We start from the raw sequence: 20,866 nt of genomic DNA on the forward strand, positions 1-20,866 counted from the left end.
TTTGCACTCTTCGAGTTTTTTTCATTTGACAATTGTCGTTGAATAATTTAATAATAATAGGGTAGTGGTTACTATTGGTTATTTTGGTGTCATAAACATTCCAGGACTGATGACAGTTAGAGTTATTGATAAAAGCTAAATCAATGGCCGAAGTTACATTGTTTACTGAAAAAGTTGGTTGCCCATTATTAAGACACATAAAATTAGAATCATTTAGAAAATCTAATAATATATTACCCTGAGCGTCCGTTGCCGGATTTCCCCAGAGGGTTGCCTTGGCATTAAAATCACCAGTTATGAGTGTGATTCCATTCAATTTGGAAGCCATTTCAAAAATAGCTTTTATAGTGTTAGTGTAGACATTCCTACGTTGATTAGGAGGAATATATGCGGTTATGATATTAATGTTCCTACGAAGATTTAACGTGGTGATTCCGACTATTTCAAAGTGTGGGTCTGAGGCAATAATACTAAAACGAATATTTCTTTTAAGGAGGATGCCAACGCCGCCATAACCATCAGCTCTGGCTTTGCTGACAAAATTGTAGTGACAAAAACTGGTGTTAGAGTTGTCTTTGACCCAAGTCTCAGACAGCGTCGCAATATCTATGTTCTCTTTGTTTAGGAAGAGTTCAAGAACTTCTTTGTTTTCGGTTTTGTTTATGCTTTGGATATTGAATTGTAAGATCTGCATGATAAAAAGTAAAAAAAAAAAAAAAAAAAATAAAAAAAAAAAGAATAATAATAATAATAAATAAATGGTAAGTAGTTGAGTGATTATTTATTTACTTTTAACTGCTATCGGGATTATCTGGTGTTGTTGTTTTTATAATATAACATTCTAGGTCAATTAATTGACCTTCAATTTTGTCCTTAAGGTTATTGAGAATACGTAGTTGATTGTTGGAAAATGACTTTTCGTCGGAATCTTTGATGGTTTTTATGTCTTTTACTATATTAGATAGGAATTTTTCAAGTTCTGAGACTTTTTGAATGTTGTTAAGAGCCGATCCATTAACAGATTGATAAACCTCGCCTTCTTCCAAGGCCTTTTTGTGCTCTTGCCTAGTTTTAATTACATTAGCCTCTTCTCTGAGACGGTTTTTGTTGTTTTTAATGACTTTAGCATAAGGATTTATGGCATGGAGATCTTTAACGGCTTCTTGAGTATTGTTTAGAACACCATGAGTATTATTTATAACATTTTGGCCAGAGGTTTTTGATTTTCTGAATGTTTTCGTTAATTGTGGGAATGTTGCATCAATGTTGTCTGCAAGAATGTCAAATCGGTTTGAATTGAAGACTGAAGCATATCTGAGTCTGGCTTCTTTTTGATTAAGGTTTTCTATGGTCATGATACGCTTAATTTGATATGCCGTTTCGCGTGCAGGACAGCCTCGGTCCAGTGGACTATGGTCTCCTTTACAGTTACTACATTTAATTTCAGCGGCACAAGGCTCGCTATTTTGATGGGGAACATAGCATTTACGACAGTTTTCAATTGCTTGTTTACAGTGACCTGAGAAATGATTAAATCTAAAGCAGTTGTAACATTGTCCAAAGGACACGTAATGTTTGACGTCACGGTTGGTGTAGTCAAAGAGTCTGACAGTTTTGGGGATGTCAAGACCCTTGAAGGTAATTTTAATTCTGGTAGTGTCTACGATTTCATTTCCGTTCTTTCTAGTTAGACGAACAATATTGAGAATTTCTTTTTCAGATTGAATGGTGGCACGAATCTCTTCAATAGGAATCTCTATTGGAATACCGAATATGATGCCCACTTTGGACACGAAATGAGCGAATATCTTACCTACATAGCCCTGTTGAGCTAGGATAGGATCCGCTGCGATATTATTGGCGTCAGTTCCTGTTCTACATATTACTTTGGCTCTACCGAATCCAATTTTATTAACATCCAGGACTCCAGGGATTCCTGAACTTTTAATTAGTCTTGACAACATTAAAGAGTTTAATACTTCGATGCTTCCATCGGCGCTGGTTTTGTCAAAATACACGTAATATGGACCTTTGTGATCCGTGTCATATCTGAAATTATAGTTGACTTGATTGTCTCCTACCTTCTGGCTTGCAGGCGTAACAGTAATAGATGTTGTTTTATTGTTAGAGTTGTTTGGAATATCAATTTCATTTTGGTTAGTAACATCCATAGGAGTTGTTTGGTTATCAGGTCTTGGTTTCTTATTGAATTCATCTCTCTTTCTGCTTCTGCTTCTATCACGGTTCTTAACCGTGTGCCTGATGTCAGGCCCAAATGCGGGCCTGTCAGGCGGAGGAAGTGGAGGGGGAATGTTGTAGTCCCCCTCCATTTTTCACTGTACCGTTAGTTAAACCAGTAACGATGTGATGCTACCAATACAAATGAATGAAAAAAAGAAAAAAAAAACGCAATGCGTAGTTAACACACAGACACACTACTTATAGAATTCCCTAGAAAAGAGGGAATTGGGTAGATTAAATATAAAAATCGAATGCACAAAGAAAAGTAATTAATTCAAATTATCTTTATTTCCCCAGAAATAAAGTTTTGAGTAACAAATGGGAGCAATATAGCACAATTCTAATTATTCATTTGTCAAAAAACAAAAAAAAAAAAGATTGCACCAAAGGTGCTTGGCAAAACACAACAATCTTTAAAGTTCACGAATTAGAAGTTAATCTAAATCAGAGTTTAATAGTTTGAATTTAAATTGTTTAATATTGGTTGTTTTCTGGAACAACGTAGTTAATTTATAACACAGTTAAAGTCGGCTTGGTTTTATTCCGCACGGGAAAACGTTTATTCAACGAGGTTTAACACACGACTGGTTGTTTTTGCTTTGTTTTACAAATAAAAGGACATAATGTACGACAACAGGAATTTTGAGATAACAAGTTATTGGCCATAATTTGATGTAAGCGGTATTTTTGGAATGGAATGTTATGGAAAGGCTAAACTTCGATTATGTTGATACAAAATTATCTCAATATTGTTGATAATGGATTGTTGTGACACCAGAGTTGATAAGTAATTGGAATGATATATTGATCTTTGTGTTAGATGGATATTTTGAGAATATTTTAAGATATATGTTTTGTATTGAGTTAAAGGGTTAATGAGTGAGAAACGCACGAGGGATTTTATTATTTAAACGCTTTGACAATAGCGGCCTGATAAAACTACAATATCGCTTTCACAAGTATTTATAAGGACACAGGAATGAAAAATATCAACCTTGGTCTATATCGGTTCAGATTTGCATATAGCCCCCATATATATCTTTTTCCGATTTTGCTATAACTCGGTCAATTTTATTCGAATAGCATTCAAATTTTATATGTGTTATTTTCTTAGACCCCTGAATAGCTACATCGATTTTCACAAAAATCGGTTTAGATTTGGATATAGCCCCCATATATATCTTTCCCCGACATATAAATCGCTCAATTTTTGATGAATAGCCTTCAAATTTAACATGGGATGTTTGCTCAGGCCCTTGTTCAGTTTTACCGATTTTGATTTGATTTCACAAAAATCAGATCAGATTTGGATATAGCTCCCATATATATCTTTCACCGATTTTGCTATACATCGGTCAATTTTTGAAAAATAGCCTTTAATTTTAACATGGGATGATTTTTAGGCCCTTTCTCAGATTTGGATAGATTTTAAGATTTTTTTTAGATTTGGATATAGCTCTCATACATATTTTCGCCCGATTTTATGTATTCGATGAAACACGCAATGTAGGTGAAATATTTATTACATTAGGAAAATGTGAGTGATTGAGTGACATCGGGCGAAATTGTATATGGATGCTTTATTCAAACCTTAACCGATATGGACCAAAGTTGATATTTTTCATTCCTGTGCCCTCATAAATACTTGGGCAAAAATTCATCAACCTAGGTCAACGGTAAAACTGAACAGTTGAAACACTGAGGAAACATCCCATGTTAAATTTGAGAGCTATTAATCAAAAATTGACCGAATTATAGCAAAGACGGGAAATTATAGAAAGACGGGGAGGCTATAGCCAAATCTGAACTGATTTTCGTAAAAATCGCCATGCTACTCAGGGGCCTAAGAAAATAACACATATTAAATTTGAAGACTATTCGATCAAAATTGAACGAGTTGTAGCAAAATCGGGAAAAGATATTTATGGGGGTTATATCCAAATCTGAACCGATATATCTCAGAAGTTTGCAGGGATGGCAGAATGTTTTCACACGTTTCGCTTCGGAAGAGATGTCCAATTAACGGAAATCAAGAGCCAAGGTGGCAATAGATGGCAATCAAAAGATATAATCTACGAAATATTAAGAATTTATATTTTTTTACAAATTTAAATTGTTAAGTCTTGATAACGGTACTTTACCCATGTCCAGTTGATGTCAACTTATGGTGGTTTATAGCCCACCCATCAAAACCCTATCCAAAACTTTTAATATTATCAACAAAATTTTCAGAACTAATTATTTTAGTGGTCGTCTAATTTTCATATGATTATCGCTTCAGATTACCTGGGAAATATTATTCATATTCAAGAACACATATCGACCAAATTCTTTAAGATTCGTCGTATCTGATGTGTTTACTGTTAGAAAGAAACGCAAACATATGTAAAAGTTAACATCACATTTTTCGATTTTTGTCCACTGCGGCAACACTGTTCGTTCTTGCCTCACGAAGAGAGAAAAATGGAAACGGGACGGCGAAAAAAATGTATGTATGGAGGAGTCGGAATGAAGTCAAAAATTCGACCCGCAAGTGAAAGATCAAACTGAAGATTCTGGTACAGACAAATACTCCTGTAGAAACAACCAAGGCAATGTAGTAAAGATACAGACTGTTAAAATAATTATTTTCTAAGCGGCTGGTATAGAGTTACAAAGTTAACACTATTTGCGTGGGAATTTTGATTTTGTGTTTGTGAAAAAAATACGAAAATGTTGCGGGTCAATTTCCAATGCCGATGAATATTGGCATCATTGGATGGGGGAGGCCAAACTTGTGTTGGGTGACCTTAATTCGATCTAAATTTTATTTTGAAACATCACTTTCATAAACATTCAAATATGGTTTAATTTCTTTATAAATTTCTACATCTCTATAAACTTAGACTATTTTAAATACATTTGTTTATTTTCTTTTACTTGAAATTACTGAATAGTATGTAAGTACAACTATTAAAGCCATTCCAAAGACTTACTACATTGTCCAATGAATACTATTTCCTTTTGTTGGCCTTGTAGCAGATGATTAACGAAAATACGGAAGACTTCGTGCTAGCTGTTCAACAATAACCATGAATAAGAATGAACATGATTCCTTTAGAATGGAGTGGCATGAATGTAGTGAAGTGAAAGAAATGCTTTCATAGCAGATCTTTGTATAATAATGACACATTTATTAGCCTAATGAAGATTTTGCTAAAGTAAAATCAATTTCAATGGTTATTCTTGATATTCTGATTTCATTTCTGATGGCAAGAACAAGGACAAGGTTTTTTGTTGTTTATTATTTGCGAGTTTTTATTGTTCAAGAGTATATAAATTCTAAATAAAAAGCGAATGAAACAACTTTGATAAGTTAGGTTAGCAGACATAAATCTAAACTATTAATGATAGTCGCCGAAAAAATTAAAATACTCCTTTCTGATAGTCGGTGATAATATATGAGTAAAGGACAAAAAAAAAATAGTTTCCATGAAGCCAAGATTTGCACTATTATAATACGCGAACTATTATAGTTTACCGGTAACTATGACTATTGCTTGAACAAATTAAGTGTTTTTTAACAAAGCTCAAACATTTGACAAAAAAATTTAATTTGCGCGTAAATGAGTAAAACTAGGTAAAAACACGTTGAAGCTTACGATTTTTTACGTTGCTATTCGATTGCTGTTTAAACCATTCAAATGTTGGACTTCTATCCAAAGTAAAAGTAAAAAAAATTCAAAGTGAAGAATATACTACTTCTAATGTATCACTTTTCAAACTTTACACTGCATCCACCTTTTAATGATGCTGACATTTTGATTTTAGGTGTTTTTTTATATTTTAGATTTAACTGGGACGCGCATTCGGGTATTTCAAAAAACCAATAATAGGATTAAAGTACTTGCGTTTACGCATATTTGGATATGTATATTGACTATGTAGTCCACACAGCATCACAGCAATTTACTACCAAAGCCAACATTAAGTGCAATATTTTTTCTAAAAAAACTATTTTTTGGGTACAGTATCGTGGATCGTTTCTTTTTCAGTTAAAAAGCCGACACATCACTCCCGTCTTGGGGAAACAGAGTTTAAAAAGTTTAATGTTATGGAAGCTGTATCCGATTTATCCCAAAAATTTATTGTGAATGTCCATCCACGGTTCTTGATAGATTAAATTTACATCGGTTGGTTAAAATTGGTTGCCTTTGCCTTCACCAAAATTAATACATCAAAAAAATTTAGCGGTAGCAACATAGAGAACATTTTAAAAAAAAAGGTGGCGAATAGACCCCATGCTGCAATCTAATATATAAAAGGCAATGTGTGTATGTTAGTATGTTTGTTTGTATGTTTGTATGTTCCGAATAGAATCAAAAACGGCTGAATAGATTTTCTTGAAAATTTCATATAATGTACTGGGAACACCGGCGGTGAAAATAGGCTATATATTTTTTTGAATGGTCGTCGCGGAAGTGAAATGTCGTGGTCATCCCAAATTATTCAAAAATGTATTATTTCAGATAATATACCTAATTTTAGTAAGCGTGACTACAAAACCGCTATAACACTGGCTTCAATATGTGGGATAACGCGGTCAACGCCATATTTTGGAGTACAGTAAAATCCCGATAGCTTGAAATGTCACTATATTGAAATTCCGAAAAATCGATTGGGAAATCTTATGAAATTTTGTATGTGGAGTTTTTAGGTCTGAGAAAAGGTCGTAATCTATATTTTATCTCGCTAAGTGTAGTGACCGGTGGTCCTCCCCACAATTTTTTTAAGAAAACAGCGAAATTCAAGATTCGTTTTAATATATTGCTTACGAATTGTTTGCAATGCTATGGTAATTACAGTCTTGACCCTGAATGGTCGTCGCGGAAGTGAAATATCGCGGTCACCCCAAAAATTTCAAAAGCTGTTTTTATACGGCTAAGAGTAGCGACCAGTGGTCCTCCCCCACAGTGTTTTTAAGAAAATCTGAAATCTTTGATATTTTTGAACGTATTGTTTACAGATTGTTTTCCCTGAATGAACGCGGTCATCACAAAGTTTTCAAAAATGTATTATTTCAATTAATATACATAATTTTAGTAAGCGTGACACAAAAATGATATAAACACTAGCTTGAACAAGTGGGATATCGCGGTCGTGAGCTATTTTAATACGGCTAAGTGTAGTGACCCGAGGTTCTCCTTCAATTTTTTTTTTTTTTAAATCTGAAGTCCCTAATATTTTTGAACGTATTGTTTACAGATTGTTTGCAATACTACTGTAATTACTGTCTTGACCCTGAATGGTCTTCGCGGAAATGAAATATCGCGAAAAGTGAAATATCGCGACCATCACAAAATTTGCAAACATTTATTATATCAGATAATATACATAATTTTGTAAGCGTGCCTATAAAACGCTTTAAACGCTGAACACTAAAAAATAAGTGGCATAGCGCGATAAACTCCACATTTTGGAATACAGTAAAATCCCGATAACTTGACATGTCACTAGATCGAAATTCCAGAAAGATCGATTGGAAATCAGACAAAGTTATTGATATACAATACAATATCCTCATTGGAATCAGAATACCGCGATCGTGTTCGATTTTTGAAAATATTATAATTACGGATAAAATCTCAAAATGTGGGAAGTGAAACTTCATGAGCATTGATTTCAATCCTTGGAATAGCTAGATAAAGATACATTTTTTAAATACAACAAAATCTCGATAATAACAACTAGAATTTATAGAAGTAATTTTTTATGAATTATATAAATGTTGCCATACATATCCCGAAGGAACATACATTTCGCTGAGGGGTATTTTACCACTATTGCATATAGAGCGCGAAGAAAAAAGGCGTTACGTTCGATGGGGCTGAATGAGGTTAAATCCACCAAAAATAACGAAAATCAGGCGCCACCGTTCTATGGGAGCTATATCAAAACGAGGACGTATACTGAAAATTCTCTGCAAGACTGTTTACTACCCCCAACAGTGGCTATATCTATGAACTATCGAAAATCGGGAGGTACTGTTTTATGGGAGCTATATCAAAACGTGAACCTATAACTGTTACATACCGAGCGCAAATGAAAAGGCGTGTCTTTCGGTCGATCCGAATATTTATGCTCTCCTCTTTAAAATATATTAAATCCAGATTTCAGCTATTTCGGTGTGATAATGATGTTAAATCCTCAAAAATAGCGAAAATCAGCCGGTACCGTTCTGTGAGAGCTGTATCTAAACGTGGACCTATACTGACAATTCTCTGCAGTAATAATTACGACCCCAACCGAGACCAACAATCCAATATATAGCAATTTAATTGACGTGCACCGACCATTATATGTGGGTCACAAAGTGCTTTAAACTGTCGATTTATGGTGAAGGGTATAATAAAAGAGATTTTATATCTTACATTTGGGGGATACCATTACATGGAATTTATGTCAAAACATTGATTTATATTATGAAGTTTCTATAGGGATGCCTAATTATGGCTGTATCAATACTGGATAGATAACTAAAGTTTACACGGAGAACCCAGCTAGTATATGTATAAAAAGAACAATTGGACAACTAAACTAATACGCTATGGCTCCACGTAATTTGCAATAATGCAAAAACTAGACTTTCTCTGCCATGAAAGGGACAATTTGTAGCATGGGAGAAAAATGTAGTTCTTTAAACAAAACCCATTATATATTAGGCAGCAGGCCCATTATCTAGCAGACATATTATTGCAATTTGCATCAGGGGAAAAGTCAGTAGTTCTTTGGCGGTATATTGTACCCTCCAAGAATTCAAATATGGACAAAAAATAAAATTGTTATATTTTTCCAAAATTGTAGGCATCTTCTTCTACCTAAACTCTTACCTCATGTAAAATTTCGTGACTAATGCGCTACAACTGAGACCTCTAGCGTGATTATGAGTACACTACAAAAAAATAACTGGATATTTTAGGCTGTAACTCTGTTATCTGACCATGTACACCAACAAAATTGGAATCAATAGAAAGGTCAAGAGCTCCTTTTCCCAGTATAGCTTACTTACCCGGAATGTGTCTTCCAGAAATAAAGATTTAAGCTGTATACTATTTTCACAATTTTCACACAAAAGTTGTGGTCTATTTAACCCTCTAAATATTATCTGATCATCATCTCAATTTGCAAGCTTCTTCCTTGTCATATACTCTTACCTTATTTAAAATTTCGAGGCGATCGAGCTATTATTACGACCTACATTTCACCCGCTAAATATTTCACAATCAACATCAAAAACAATAGGTGTCTATTCTGGTCTGAACCCGACCTCCATGTAAAATTGGGGGGTCTCCGACGAATATTTCGCGGTGTGACATGCATTTTTGCCAAAACAAATTTCTAATACCCTTTCCACATAGGGTATAAATATTTGGGAGTTCTCCAACTATTTCGCTAAAATCCCATACAATAATTAATGTATACTGCCAAAACTTCACACAGAAAACAAGTAAGAACGGCGTTAAGTTCGGCCGGGCCAAACTTGTTATACCCTCCACCACAAGTTGTATTGAAGTAAAATGGAATAATTAGTTTCCTTTCGTGTATGAAGAAGACTTAATACTAAATTTCAGCAATTTCGGTAAAACAATGTGATGCACCATTCTCTTAGGGCTATTTCAAAACGTCGATCTATACCGACAAATTTCTGACGGAAAGTTTTTAGGCTCAAAGAAAACTAAATACCAAATTTCCTATATTTCGGTAAGAGAATGTGGCTAAAACTTAAAAAATACAGAAAATCAAGAATTACGCTTCTATAGGGATATAGGAAGACGTGGACCTATACTGATAATACTATTCTGGAATATTTTATAACTATTGGAAGACGAAATAACGAATTTCAGCCATTTCGGTTGGATATTGACGTCACTAAAATCGGGAGGTACCGTTCTATGGGTGCTATATCGAAATGTGGACCTATACCGACGAATTTTAGTCAGAAATGGGGCAATATGAAAGCGTGGAGCTGTACAGACATATTTCTGGCGAACAGTTTTATATCACATTGAAGACTAAATACCAAATTTCTGCAATTTTGGTGGAATATTGAAGACACAACCTTCAAAATACGAAAAATCGGGAGGTGCCTCTCCATGGGGGCTATATGAAGGCGTGGACCTATACCGACAAATTTAAAGGGGAAGTTTGAGTACCCCAACGAAGTCTAAATACCAAATTTCAGCCATTTCGGTGGAATATTGAGGCCACAACGTTCAAAATACCGAAAATCAAGAGGTACTGTTCTATGGGTGCTATATGAAGGCATGGACCGATACCGACAAAGTTCTGTGGGGAAGTTTTATACCACCAACGTAGACTAAGTACCAAATTTCAGCCATTTCGGTGTGATAATGAATCTAAAACCTTCAAAATACCGAGAATCGGATGTACTGTTCTATGGGGGCTATATGAAGGTGTGGACCGATACCGAAAAAATTCTGGGGGAAAGTTTTATACCCCTAAAGAAGACTACGTACCAAATTTCAGCCATTTTGGTAGGATAATCAAGCTAACACCTTAAAAATACCGAAAATCGGGAGGTACCGTTCTATGGGGGCTATATGAAGGTGTGGACCGATACCGACAAAATTCTGGGGGAAAGTTTTATGCCCCTAAAGAACACTACGTACCAAATTTCAGCCATTTTGGTAGGATAATGAAGCTAAAACCCTAAAAATACCGAAAATCGGGAGGTACCGTTCTATGGGGGCTATATGAAGGTGTGGACCGATACCGACAAAATTCTGGGGGAAAGTTTTATATCCCTAAAGAAGACAACGTACCAAATTTCAGCCATTTTGGTAGGATAATGAAGCTAAAACCTTAAAAATATATCAAAAACGTGGACCGATATATCCCATTTTCAATACCAACCATCCTGCAAGTAATAAAAACTCCTGTACCAAATTTTGACTCTCTATCTTTAAAATTGCGAGCTGTATCTTGATTTCAACAGACAGACGGACGGACTGACGGACGGACGGACGGACAGACGGACATGGTCAAATCGACATAGAATTTTATGCTGATCAATAATATATATACTTTATAGGGTCTCCGACGAATATTTCGATGTGTTACAAACGGAATGACAAATTTAATTATACCCTCCATATGGTGGAGGGTATAAAATACTTTAAGAAGTTTTACATATTTTCATTCGTGATGTAGTTTTTTCATACTGTACAGGTACCTCACATAAGATACATGTGCAGTTTCTTATTTCCATCCGAAAGCCACTATTTTTTCAAAAATATGTAAGATTTTCATGAGATACAAAATCACTTTCCTATTTTTCCCTATATTCCACTATTTGCTCTCATATTTCCTCTATTGGTTGGTAAATGCTCTCAACTTTGTTCTCGTTTTCTTTTAAATGGTCTCGTCGTCTCACCATAGTATTGACAATGTATTAAAAAACCACTACACAACCCCCACCATCGTCTCACCAACACATTAAGACTATATTAACAAACCACACCACACATATACACACCACAACAACATACCTAATCGAGGTAGCAACAATTTTGTTGTTAAGTTAACTGACAAACCAAACAACTACAGTGCGTTTGGTGTCGAAAAAAAACAAAGTGTTTGGATGTATAGTTCGCAAATACAAATTTTTAATTTCTTTAATATAAAGGCAACATCTAATATCTCAACATAGTGCTGATAGACTCAACATGTATGGTTCGTATTGTTCTGCTATGTTCACAAGACGATAACAACTACAGTGAAAATCATTAGTGGTTGGAGGTTGTTAGTGCAATAATAACAAAACAACAACTCGTCAAAATTGTTTTTTTTCAATCTCTGAGAAAAAACCAGTATTTTTTCTGCTTTATAAAAGACGTTCATGAAATGCAGAAAATTTAACCTTGGCAAGACTTTATGAACACTATTCCTGAAATGCAGTAATTATTATTTTTTTCTGTGTATCAAGAAATATGGTTTACCATTGCGAGAGCTTAACTGCTTACTGTGATAACTAGACATCGGATTTTAGCATGTTTTTTATTTCTTATCCGATTGGACTCAAATTTTGGATCTAGGCGTTTTGAGGGTCAATTTTTCGATATTTGGGGTCATATCAAAAATATGCAAAAAATATGCAAAATATATGCAAAAAATATGCAAAATATATGCAAAAAATATGCAAAATATGCAAAAAATATGCTAAATATGCAAGTGTTTTTTTGACAAAAATCGTCAATTAAATTTGGAAAATCATCAAAAAAGCATTCTAAATTAAGTTTTTTGACGTTTAACATAGTTTTTTGCAGATTATTATGTTATTGAGACTCTCCAGATATTCCGCCAAAGCAATAAATCTAGACTAACAAGACTTAAATCCGTTTTCACAAGGTGACAAAATGTCAAATAACCCAGCATTCCTATTACAACATAATTTGCTTCCTATACAAATGTAGATAGATAATGGAAAAATTCCAAAAACTCAATCAGAAATGTCAAAATCAACATGTCCAAATATGATGATAGTTTCTAATCGGCTAAAATTGTCTAGCAGAAAAACAAAGGAGTTAGTCATCGCTATTTTTGTTTAGATAAAAGCGCAATTTTTTCTAGTTTTTGGAAAAAGGGTTCGTTTTTTAGCGCAAAATGGGAAAAAGTACTAAAGTACCATTTACGATTCCAGGTTCTGGAATATAACTATAATTAGAAGTATACTTTTTGAATATCCACATATTTGATTTGAATATATTTGTGGTCAAAAAGCTTCTTTGGAAAAACGCTCTAACTGCCGCTTTAATATTGATGACATGGTTTTAGTTTAATGCACTAAAAATACATAATTTTATATGTATATTGTAAGCATACAACCGCTTAATGCAGAATTATGAAATGTTCACTCCTCGGCGAAAAGTAATGCATTATTTTTAGATTCACTTTTGGCAGTTGTGTTGAGATGTGTATTATTTTATTGTTGTAAAATAATTTCAGCTTAATCTCGGGTTTTGTTGTTTTCAAATTTTAAATGCAACAAGTTTTATTTAAAGTGGGATGTAGTTAAAATTGATGTGAAGAACACCAAATGATTAGTGCAAAATGACATCACTCAGAAAAACCACACAATAGCGTGGTGGTGGTAAAATAAGTCAAGCCCTTGGAATTATCTTTAACATGCCAAAACCACTCACATATTTCTGCTAGAAAAGAATTTGGAATGCTAAAAAATATAGTTCTGTCATTCCTGCTACAGGAAAACAATTTTGATAACACAGTCGAAAAGAAATTATACAATTAATTAACTTATACCTGACCGTGTACTCGATAATTTGGACTAATTATTACAAATGTTTCGAATTTGGATAGTTGTATAATGGAGGAGTTGCTGTAAAAATTTTTTCAGCAACATTTAGAAAAAATTATCGAGTATATAACACCTTTTATAACACGTTAGTCTTGTTGTCTAGGAAATAAATAAATATATTAAGAAAAATATTCGCCGCAATATTGTCATTAAAATTGCCTAAGGCAATATACACCTAAAAGGCAAAGATTTCAAGGAATCTTAATTTTCAAACAAAACAGGGATCGCCCTAGGGCCAAAAAAAAAAAAAATTATGCGAATTGGTCTATAATGTGACCTGTACTTTGTTTTCAAAAATACCTGGATAAGTGCGAATCTATGCAGATAATCAAAAGGAACTGTGGGTCTATTTTGTTTCCTTTTGCATGTTGCAAACTCATTCACTAAGACATAATAACCTTAGGGTAGTAAAATATAGTTATCAGTGCAATCATGAATAAAAATTCCGTGTCATTCCGGTGGGTGCCACCGTGGTGCAATGGTATGCACATCCGCCTTGCACGCTAAAGGTCGTGGGTTCGATTCCCCGGCCAGTCAATATCAAACACTTTTCAACGGTGGCAAAATACCCCTTAGTAATTTTGGCGACATTTTCTGAGTATTTCAGCCTTGTACAACATCTCTGCACGTGGTGTCTTAGACACGCCGTTCGGACTCGGCGATAAACAGTAGGTCCCATATCATTGAGCTAATATGAATCGGGGTGCACTCATTGATATGAGAGAAGTCTCCCCTGTCCCGCCTGGGATGTTTGTGGAACAATTATATTACATAATTTGTTTCCTTTCCCAAAATTCACAATTTTTTTCCATATTTATACCCAAAAAGGGAATATTTTTATCGATTTGACTAGAATAGAATAGTTTCACTTTCTAAAATTATTTTCCGTGCGGAAAATTCGGAGGGAAAATTTTCATGATTGCCCTGTATATGTTTTTATATGTTATATGTTTTTAGTAAAATATGAAAGATTTTATGTAATATTCAATATTTTCTTAGTCTTAATTTCTAGCTCATTTGTTATTCTGTCAGACAATTTGGCCGAGCAGAAACTATCAACATATTTGGATACGTTCATTTTGACATTTCTGATTGAGTTTTTGAACAAATTTGTATTAGAAAGCAACTTATGTTGTAATAAGAAGGCTGGGTTATAGGAAATTTTCTAAGTGTTTTAGTCCAGATTTATTGCTGTGGCGGAATAATAACACTGTGCTACAGTAAAAATTTGCAGGGGTTCTAATGCATAAATTCGGTTTTGTGGGAGTCCACAGAAGACGAAAATACCTTTGGTTTCTTTGGGTCACTTCGGTTTTTCATTTTATAACGGTAAATGTAGTGAAAAATGGGCTTTCTTGGATTTTCAACTTTAAAGGGACATTGCTTCTTTTTTCCACAACCGATTTGCACACACTGTTTTTTATTATAAAGGGGAGAGTAATGCCTTTCGAACAAGCCATAGATTTTTAAAATCGGTTAACAAATGGCTAAGTAATAGTGGTTTAAGTGTGACAAAAACGCATTAAAAACAGTAAAATGTTTTTCCTTGTGCTCTAGGCTGCGTAAATGACACCTAACAGTACAATTATTTACTGTCAGCAAGTAGGAAATTTAGTTGGCTTTCCAAAATGGGAAAAACCAAGAAAATCCGTTGAAAAATGAATGCGTTATGGCATTTTTTGTGTTTCAACTTTTTGGTTTTTTTCATATTTTCCTTTATAAAACATTGATACATTGTGCGTAATTGTTAAGCAGGATAATCACAATTAGAATCATACATGCTAAGCTACCCATCTTTTATAAAGGAAAATATGAAGAAAACCAAAAAGTTGAAAAACAAAAAATGCCATAACGCATTCATTTTTCAACCGATTTCGTTGGATTTTCCCATTTTGTAAAGCCAACTAAATTTCCTACTTGCTAACAGTAAATAATTGTACTGTTAGGTGTCGTTTACGCAGCCTAGAGCACAAGGAAAAACATTTTACTGTTTTTTAATGCGTTTTTGTCACACTTAAACCACTATTACTTAGCCATTTGTTAACCGATTTTAAAAATCTATGGCTTGTTCGAAAGGCATTACTCTCCCCTTTATAATAAAAAACAGTGTGTGCAAATCGGTTGTGGAAAAAAGAAGTAATATCCGTTTAAATTTGAAAATCCAAGAAAGTCAATTTTTCACTACTAAAATCAAAACCCGAAGTGACCCAAAGAAACCAAAGGTATTTTCGTCTTCTATGGACTCCCACAAAACCGAATTTGTGCATCAGAAATCCAGCAAAAAAATTTTGTCCACTTTTGTATCACAGTGTAATTAATAACATAATAATCTGCTAAGAAATCGACGTTTAACGACAATAAACTTAATTTAGAACACTTTTTGATGACTTTCCAACTTTAATTTGACGATTTTCGTCAAAAAAATTAGTTGCATATTTTGCATATTTTTTGCATATTTTGCATATTTTTTGCATATTTTGCATATTTTTTGCATATTTTGCATATTTTTTGCATATTTTGTGCATATGCAAAATATGCAAATATGCAAAAAAATAAAAAATATGAGCCTGTCATTGCATTCAGTTTTCTTCAAAACGAATTTTGGTCCAATCAGAATTTTCGTATCTTTATTAATAAAAAATATGCAAATATGCAAAATCCGATGTCTAGTGATAACTTATAAGGATAGGAATTTAACCCCCTGTTAATGTATGTCGACCGAAAGGTTTCTTGCGCTTCCGAAGTGGAAAAAAATTAATTTTTTGTTCATGTAAACACCTTCGAAACGAAAATCTATGCGACCGACGAAATAGCACGTAAATGTACACTTTTCCATGTAAATTTGGGTTTATGTATTTCGAAAGTACTGTCTTTTATAGAAAGAGAATGTCAAAATCACTTACTTGCTTTGTAGCTGTCGAGTAACACGTAAACTCGCGAATAACACCGAAAAACTTAAAAGAAATTTATGCAACACATTCTTGAAATAAAATAAAAGTTGTATAGAAACTTTTTAAAGGCGGTTTTATTCATTATTTTGAAAAAATCAATTACATAAAATAATTCAAAACACCGTGCGACATACATAAACAGGCGGTTATTTGGCTCTGAAACATAAACAGGCTGTTATATGGGCTTTGAAAAAAATTTATTGACAAATTCACGTTCATGGCTCAGTATATTGTTGAAAAAATATTTTATGAAAACAAGTAAGAGTCGGACGGGGACGACCATCCGATACCCTACACCACTACCTCTGTACACTAGGTTTCCACGGAATTTCTTTTATATGATTGGTTCATACATATTTTAGCCGCCAAGTCATACATACATAAGATATGGTAGGCTGAAGGACGCGCGTCTGCCATAATAGACAGCCGCTCCTAGTAGTATGCTAAAAGAGAAAAAATATGGAAAAGATAGTCGTAGTAGACAGACAGAGTATATATAAAATATTTAAAATATATAAATATTATTAAGGTATGTATGCTTACATAGTGTGGGTATTTGCCATGTTTCCTTCCTGTTGGAGCCATCCCAGGACTTTGGCGAGGAAGACAGTTAAAGAGTGGATCGTGTGTTTACCCATGGTATGCAATCTTCTAGACTTAGGCATTAAACAGCAAAATAATAGGTTGTCGATTGTCCCTATCTCTCACAACCTGCAATACATGGTAACATAACAGCAATATAGTACATACATAAAACGTCATTGCTGTTTTTTTTTTTTTTTTTTTTTTTGAAATTTTACCTGTTAGGGCGAACATCATTTTTAATGTTTTTTATTTATTTTCTCGTTTAGAGTTAAACTTGATGATCGAAAATTTCTTTGCAAGTGAAAAAGGAAAGCCAAAGACTCGAACCCACACAGTCACCAAATTACGTGACCTGGTTTCGCTGTTAGTTGAGCAGCTCTTCAGACGTATCGACTATGGGATGGCTTCTCTGTCCTAGAACTTTTGGTTTTTCAAATGCAAATGTGTTTTTATACAACCACAGATTTTTGGCTGTTGAATTGTATATTATCATGACAAACGCTTTGAACGCTAACATGCCGTGACAACATTTTTTTCATATGTTTTTCAAGAACTCGTGTTCAAATCCCAGCCGGACTCAGCCAGTTTTTAATTTTTTTGAAATTTTGCCTGTTAGGGCGAAGCTCATTTTTAATCACTTTTATTAATTTTCTCGTTTAGAGTTAAGCTTGATGATCGATTTTTTTTTTTTTTCAAGTGAAAAAGGAAAGCCGAGGACTCAAACCCACACTGTCACCAAATTACGTGACCTGGTTTCGCTGTTAGTTGAGCAGCTCTTCAGACGTATCGACTGTGGGATGGCTTCTTTGTCCTAGAACTTTTGGGTTTTCAAATTCAAATGTGTTTTCGCTTATTTTATAATGGACAGTCGGACAGGTTTGGCTAGATATACATACCTGTTTTTTAAAAATATTAAAGTTTGCATTAACCCTTGTATTAGTGAAAAGCTACCTTGGAACCTTTTTAATTATCAAACCCAAAGAAATTTTGTGAAGAATCGTTAAACAGGTTCAAAATACTCTTAGAAATAGCTTTCGGTGATTTTTACCGAATGAGCTAATGAAAAAATGACCAATATTTCAAACCACGTCATCATTCTAATTATCATCAACTTAAAAAACTTGGAATTTCTCTATCATGATTTCAAAACTCTACTGTAATGATTGCTACATTTCGTAGCACGGAAGGCAAATGTAGCTCCTTAAGAACAAATCTTACTGCGATCTCTTGTGTAATTATAGTTACATTACCTAGAATTAAAATTGTGAGAACTCTATATACATATATATTACGCTGTAAGTTTGTTATTATCGACATGATGGACACCAATAGAAAGATCGAGAGTTCCTCTTCCAAATATAACTCATGTGGGTAAACTATGTTTTCCAGGAATAAAGTTATCGTAATTGTATTAACAATTTTACCAAATTTCGCACAAAAGTGTTGGTCAATTTAACCCGCTTCGTGGTAAATTGCAAGCTTCTTCCCTGTCATAAACTCAAACCTTACTTAACATTTTACGCCGACCAGACTATTACCAGACTATTATCCAGAGCCGCTACACAATCGGATACAAATTTTGTTTTTGGCCCATCTCTTCAACGTAATACTTTGTGATCATTACCAAAAACTATAGGGGTCTACTCTGGTCTGAATCCGACCTCTATACTCTATTTTGTGATGTTTGGTAAATAATTGCGGCCCGGAGTTTGATTAAAATTTGTAATGGACGGACGGAAAGACACACATCTCAAAATGGATTTATCTCGTCGAGATATGCATTTTGGTATACAGGATGTGGTCTACGACGAATATTTCGCGGTGTTACATTAATTTTTCGAAAAACAAATTTATAACACCCTTAACTCATTTTAAATGAAAGGTTTTGCAAATTCTGGGAAGTTTTTGCAAATTCTGAAACTACATTGTTCATAGATAAGAAAAATAACAAGTAAAAAAGTATCAGTCGGCTTTGCCGACAGAGATATACCCTCAGCCTGTGTGAATTGAAACATTCATGGACCGATATGGCTCTTCTTTGAACTTAAACTATGTTTGAACAAATATAAAGAGGGCTGAATTTTGGACTGAATTGGCTGATCCTTTCGAGGGTTATCGTACACTCCAGGCAATACACATGGTACCGTAGACCTTTTTACAGCTTTCGGGCAAATTTCTCTGGAAGTCTGGACTTGCTCCTGAAAAAATTGTAGCGTCATAATGGGGGCAGCGAATACAAGTGTTTGCAAAAAGAATCAAAGCGATTCGAGTGCAAGTCCTAAACAGAACTTTTCCGAAATTGTGTGGGGGAGGTATCCGAAGAAGTAGACCGATAGGGTCCATCTATGTCTGAAAGAAATTTCACGATGTTCAAGGTATGAACCAATCGATTACTTTTGTGGGGGAGGTACCAGAAGGAGTGGACCGATATGGCTCATCTTCGACCTTAATATAAATTCGGACAAAATATTACGATGGGCAAATTTTGGACCCAATCTGCAGATCCGTTCGAGAGTTATCGTGCGCTCCAACCACAACACCTGGTGCCATAAAGGGTTTTTACAACTTCGGGCTATTTTCTCAGGAAGTATGGACTTGCCCCTGATAAAACTTGTACTGCCGTAATGGGAGCAGCAAATACAAATGGTTACAACAAAAATCAAAGCGATTCGAGAGTAGGTCTTAAACTGAACATTTCCGAAATTTTGTGTGGGAGGTACTGGAACCGATAGAGTCCACTGGACCGATAGAGTCCATATTGGAACCTCATCTATTTCTGGTAGAAATTTCACGATATGTAAAGTAGGGGCCAAATCGGTTACTACCTTTAAGAGTTATCGTTCGCACAATTTTTCCTACGATTTCCGAACTTTTGTGGGGGAGGTACCTGAAGGGGTGGACCGATATGGTCTATCTTCGAACTTGGTCTATCTTCGAACTTTGGACCAAATGTTACGAATTCCAAAATTTGGATCAAATCGGTTCATCCGTTCGAGAGTTATCGTGCGCACCAGCCAGCCAGGCAGACGGACGGACATTGCTAAATCGACTCCAAATTGTCTGAAACGGATTTCGTCCAAACATACTTGGGGTCTAAAACCATTATTTCGATGAAGCACATTTTGACCGTATGAAAGTGTATATACCCTCGTTAGCATATATGCTGAGGGTATAAAAAAAGAAAAAATCGCCGGAGCGATTTTCAAGTAAATCGCGGTCAATGTTCATATTTTAAGGGGTTTTAAGGTTTTCACGATTTTGCTTTGAAACCCCAAGCCCTATCGAAATGGGATTAGATGAAATGTTGTAGCACTGAAAATTCTCCACAATATTGACCTTAATGCTATTTCCGTAGATTTTACAATTTTTGAGATATAGAAGTTTAAATTGGAACAATGCACTGAGTGTATTGCCTCCTAATAAAACAATTTTTTGTAGGGTGCACCTTAACTAACTTTAAATGAAAACCGCTTACACCTGGGAAGTTTTTGCAGATCTTAAATAGCAATGTTCGTAGATAAGAAAAACCCAAAAAACAAGAAAAAATCGCTGGAGGGATTCTTTAATAAATCGCGGTCAAAGGTCACGTTTTCAGGTTTTCAGGATTTTGCTTGGAATAGAGAATTCTCACTGCTACAATATTTTCTTCAGTCCCATTTCGATAGGACTTTCTGCTTCCAAACAAAATTCTGAAAACCTAAAATAAATTTAAAAA

General features: G+C 34.5%; 1 protein-coding gene across 2 annotated transcripts; it reads right to left on the reverse strand.

Moving 5' to 3' along the window:
- Window positions 1-548: 548 nt before the first annotated feature.
- On the reverse strand, window positions 549-2,372 carry LOC141390509 (uncharacterized). Of its 2 annotated transcripts, none has more exons than XM_073963464.1 (2): window positions 790-2,372; window positions 549-688 (listed from the first exon to the last, which is right to left on the reverse strand). In XM_073963464.1, exon 1 carries the CDS (start codon window positions 2,328-2,330, stop codon window positions 792-794), a length of 1,539 nt encoding a protein of 512 aa, XP_073819565.1. In that variant the 5' UTR covers window positions 2,331-2,372; the 3' UTR covers window positions 549-688; window positions 790-791. The 2 variants fall into 2 exon arrangements, with proteins under 2 accessions (XP_073819565.1, XP_073819566.1); XM_073963465.1 differs by having other exon boundaries at window positions 667-1,756; window positions 1,814-2,372.
- Window positions 2,373-20,866: the final 18,494 nt, after the last annotated feature.

This window comes from Musca autumnalis, unplaced genomic scaffold (genome assembly GCF_047663935.1).
Source record: "Musca autumnalis isolate F117 unplaced genomic scaffold, ASM4766393v1 scaffold_1, whole genome shotgun sequence".
Lineage (NCBI taxonomy): Eukaryota > Metazoa > Arthropoda > Insecta > Diptera > Muscidae > Musca > Musca autumnalis.

What these genes read in the sequence shown, in the direction of transcription:
- LOC141390509 (XM_073963464.1), bottom strand. Translation starts at nt 2,330, where the DNA reads ATGGAGGGGGACTACAACATTCCCCCTCCACTTCCTCCGCCTGACAGG.